This window comes from Solanum stenotomum, chromosome 1 (assembly GCF_019186545.1).
Source record: "Solanum stenotomum isolate F172 chromosome 1, ASM1918654v1, whole genome shotgun sequence".
Lineage (NCBI taxonomy): Eukaryota > Viridiplantae > Streptophyta > Magnoliopsida > Solanales > Solanaceae > Solanum > Solanum stenotomum.
The window spans coordinates 100,552,074-100,556,833 of NC_064282.1; the positions used below are offsets into that span (position 1 = coordinate 100,552,074).

At 36.6% G+C, this 4,760-nt stretch overlaps 1 protein-coding gene across 1 annotated transcript; it reads left to right on the top strand.

Annotated features, from left to right (window-relative positions):
* The first annotated feature begins 840 nt into the window (after positions 1-840).
* On the top strand, positions 841-4,499 carry LOC125866209 (phytosulfokine receptor 1). Its single transcript, XM_049546527.1, has one exon. The coding sequence runs from the start codon at positions 1,274-1,276 to the stop codon at positions 4,310-4,312; it is 3,039 nt and encodes a 1,012-aa protein (XP_049402484.1). The 5' UTR covers positions 841-1,273; the 3' UTR covers positions 4,313-4,499.
* The last annotated feature ends 261 nt before the right edge of the window (positions 4,500-4,760 follow it).

The following is a 4,760-nucleotide window of genomic DNA, read 5'->3' on the forward strand; positions in this document are numbered from 1 at the left end:
ATACTTAATTAATTTTTATTAATTATTGGTACTCCACCCCAATTCTCACTACCAATGACTCATATAGCGTATTTCTATCAAATTAAATACATTACTTGTTATTATTTTCACATCTTTTGCAAAAAAAAAATTAAAAAATTAACCTTTTTTACCTGTTAATTACAGTTTAATACTATTCATAATTTTTTGTCATATTAATTCCTTTCCCTATTTATTAAGTATATATATGTAAAGGTGAAAATAAATATTTCTTTCATCTATTTTTGCTCGTTCATGTTGACTTATCATATTCATAAAAGATAATAAAAAATAACAATATTACTATATCACCCCTTATTTTATCACAAGTCATCTAAATATTAAAAAAAAAATCTTTAATCATAAGGATAACACAAAAATGGTAAATTATCTTGATTTTTCAAGCTAAATAAATAAAATTGAATATCTATTTTCAGTATCGTAAACAGATAAAAATAGACAAAGAAATATTTAATATATTTTGATTTTTTTTCCAAAAATTGGGGATATGAGAAAGGAAAAATGAGGGAGAGGTTACAAGACGAAAGATCGAACCCTCACCAACAAAATTGAAGTTTGAATAATCAACCAACCGAAGTACTAAATTTTTTAAGTTGACTATTTTTAATAAGCAAGATAACTAAAATGAACCGAATGAACACTACTAATACAACAAGAAGTTCAACAAAATCTCACAAAATGAAATCGAGATAATAGAGTATACGTAGATCTTATCACGATTTGTTAGAGGTAGAGAAATTGTTTCCGGTCCCGAGTACTTCTAATAAATATAGGAAACTCCTATTGTTAAAAATAATTGCACTTCTCCCTCTCTCTCTCTCTTTGTGAATGTGTAAAGTCTCCAATTGGGATATAATGGAATAGCAAAGAACACAGCAGCCCTATTTGGACCATCAAAGAAGAGAGTTGAGTTTTGAACTCAAAACAGAGCAAAAACAAACAAAACAAGAAAATACCCTTTTTGTTTCTCTACCTCAAGCTTCCATTTTTTTTTTCTCTTCCTTGTGGTTCAAAGGTTTGATTTTTTTCTTGTTTTTCCATTCATTCATCACTTTTGTCAAGTACCCTTTTCTTGTTTCTTGTCCATTTGTACTTTTGTGATGTTTTCTTTGATTTTGAAGCTTGATACAGATAGAAATGAACAATCTTGATGTAAAAAATTGTGTAGTTACATCATACATGTGAAAAGTCTTTTTTTTTCCCTTTTTTTGTGTTCTTTTTGAGTTTTAAGAAGATGGGTGTGTTGCAACTTTGTGTGATCTTTTTGTTTCTTGGGATTTGCTTACAAGCTCAATCTCAAAATCCCCAGAACTTGATATGTAATCCAAAAGATTTTAAAGCTCTGGAGGGTTTTGTGAAGAGTTTAGAGACAGTTCTTGATTTCTGGGATTTGGGGAATTCTACAAATTGTTGTAATTTGGTAGGTGTTACTTGTGATTCTGGGAGGGTGGTGAAGTTGGAGCTTGGGAAAAGAAGGTTAAATGGGAAACTTTCTGAATCTTTAGGTAATTTGGATGAGCTAAGAACCCTTAATCTGTCTCATAATTTCCTCAAAGGACCTGTTCCTTTTACACTGTTGCATTTGTCTAAATTGGAAGTATTGGACTTGAGCAATAATGATTTCTTTGGATTGTTTCCTAGTAGCATGAACTTGCCTTTGCTTCATGTTTTCAATATATCTGATAATTCCTTTGAAGGACCAGTTCCTATGGGTATCTGTGAAAATTCAACTAGAGTTTCTGTTATTAAGATGGGGGTTAATTATTTTAATGGTAGTCTTCCAGTAGGAATTGGGAATTGTGGTTCATTAGAGCTTTTTTGCCTAGGCTCTAACCTTCTTTCTGGTAGTTTGCCTGATGAACTGTTTAAGCTACCAAGATTGATTGTATTGTCTCTACAAGAGAATCGAATCTCGGGACAGCTTAGCAGTCAGATTGGTAATCTGTCTAGTTTGGTTCATTTGGATATTTGTTCAAATGGATTTTCAGGGAACATTCCAGATGTGTTTGATAGATTAGGGAATTTAACATATTTGTCAGCTCATTCAAATAGGTTCTTTGGTAATATACCAACTTCATTGGCAAATTCTGGGACTGTTAGTTCTCTTAGTTTGAGAAATAATTCTTTAGGGGGTATCATAGAGCTTAATTGTTCAGCAATGGTTAGTCTTGTTTCGCTTGATCTGGCTACAAACGGGTTCCGTGGGTTAGTTCCTGATTATCTTCCTAACTGTCAAAGGTTGCAAACTATCAATCTGGCTAGAAACTCTTTCACTGGACAACTGCCAGAAAGTTTCAAGAATTTTCATAGTCTTTCATCCCTTTCAGTCTCGAACAACAGTATGCATAATATTGATGCTGCTCTCAGAATTTTACAGCATTGCAAGAACTTGTCTACGTTGGTCCTTACTCTGAATTTTCGGGATGAGGTTTTGCCTACTGATCCTAGCCTGCAGTTTAGTGAGCTGAAAGCTCTCATTATTGCCAATTGCAGACTCACTGGAGTTGTTCCTCAGTGGTTGAGAAATAGCTCAAAACTGCAACTGTTGGACTTGTCGTGGAACCGTTTGACGGGAACACTTCCACCTTGGATTGGAGATTTCCAGTTTCTATTCTATCTGGATTTTTCCAACAACTCGTTTACCGGGGAGATTCCAAAAGAAATTACTGGATTGAAGAGCCTAATCTATGGCCCTGTCTCAATGAATGAGCCATCACCAGACTTTCCCTTTTTCTTGAAAAGAAATGTAAGTGTTAGAGGGTTGCAGTATAATCAGATTTTTAGCTTCCCTCCAACACTGGAACTAGGTAACAACTTTCTCACTGGAGCAATTTTGCCGGAATTTGGGAATCTGAAAAGGTTACATGTTTTGGATCTAAAAAGCAACAACTTATCTGGGACAATACCAAGTAGCCTGTCTGGTATGGCGAGCGTAGAGAATTTGGATCTCTCCCACAACAATCTGATTGGCAACATACCCTCCTCTTTAGTCCAATGCAGCTTTATGTCAAAGTTCAGTGTTGCTTATAACAAGCTCTCAGGGGAAATTCCTACTGGAGGTCAGTTCCCAACATTTCCAACATCAAGTTTCGAGGGAAACCAAGGACTCTGCGGTGAACATGGTACCCCCTGTCAAAATGGCAGCCAAGTTCCTCGTGACTTGGTCAAAGGAAAGAGGCGCAAAGGAACTGTCATTGGCATGGGTATTGGTATTGGTCTTGGAACAATTTTTCTTCTTGCTCTCATGTACTTGATTGTTATACGGGCAAGCAGTCGAAAAGTAGTTGATCAGGAAAAGGAGTTGGATGCTTCTAACAGGGAACTGGAGGACTTAGGCTCAAGTCTGGTGATATTTTTCCATAACAAGGAGAATACTAAAGAGATGTGTCTTGATGACCTTTTGAAATGTACAGACAACTTTGATCAGTCAAATATTGTTGGATGTGGGGGCTTCGGCTTGGTCTACAAGGCCATTCTTCGTGATGGTAGGAAAGTTGCCATCAAGCGGCTTTCAGGTGACTACGGGCAGATGGAACGAGAATTCCAAGCTGAAGTTGAATCGCTTTCAAGAGCTCAGCATCCAAATCTTGTTCATCTCCAAGGATATTGCAAGTACAGAACTGACCGGCTTCTAATTTATTCCTACATGGAGAATGGAAGCTTGGATTATTGGCTGCACGAGAAAGTTGACGGACCTGCTTTATTGGACTGGGATCTGAGGCTTCAGATTGCTCAAGGGGCTGCAAGAGGACTTGCATACTTGCACCTAGCGTGCGATCCTCATATCTTGCACCGAGATATAAAGTCTAGTAACATTCTTCTTGACGAAAATTTTGAAGCTCACTTAGCTGATTTTGGTCTTGCAAGGATTATTCGGCCCTACGACACTCATGTGACCACTGATGTTGTCGGAACATTAGGCTATATACCTCCTGAATATGGTCAAGCTTCCGTTGCTACCTATAAAGGGGACGTGTATAGCTTTGGTGTGGTTCTTTTGGAGCTTCTAACATGCAAAAGACCGATGGATCCGTGCAAGCCTAGAGCAAGCAGAGATTTAATCTCTTGGGTGATCCAAATGAAGAAACAGAAGAGGGAAACTGAAGTCTTTGATCCTCTGATATATGACAAGCAGCACGCGAAGGAAATGTTATTGGTCCTTGAAATTGCTTGCCTTTGTTTGCATGAATCTCCTAAAATAAGGCCTTCTTCGCAGCAGTTAGTTACTTGGCTCGACAACATAAACACACCACCTGATGTTCATGTGTTTTAGAGGAAAACTTGTTGTCGATAACTTATATTTTCAGCGGATGTCCTGCACATATAGCAGTGTATTCTGGTGTAAATGGTTGTATCTTATCCCTATTTGTATCTTCCTGGAATTGAAGAATATATACTATGTTTCTTCTCAAACATGTACAAATAACATTGTGAATTTTGGATGTTACTTTATCTTACCTAATAATAGATGAACATCAGTTTATTCCTTCTTGCACTTTTCAATTCTATGGTGGTTTCTTCTCTTTAATTTTTGTATGTTGGCTATGTTTCATTGTTTGTTCAATCGAGAATCTTTCAGAAATTGTCTTTTTTCCTTTTCAAAGGTAGGGATAAGGTCTGCGTACACTCTACCTTCTTCAAACGCCTTCTTCAAACGCCACACGTGTGAGATTACATTGGGTTTGTTGTTGTTATTTCCACAACCAAAGACTTGTTTAAGT

Coding starts and splice junctions, on each gene's coding strand:
- LOC125866209 (XM_049546527.1), top strand. CDS start 1,274: ATGGGTGTGTTGCAACTTTGTGTGATCTTTTTGTTTCTTGGGATTTGC.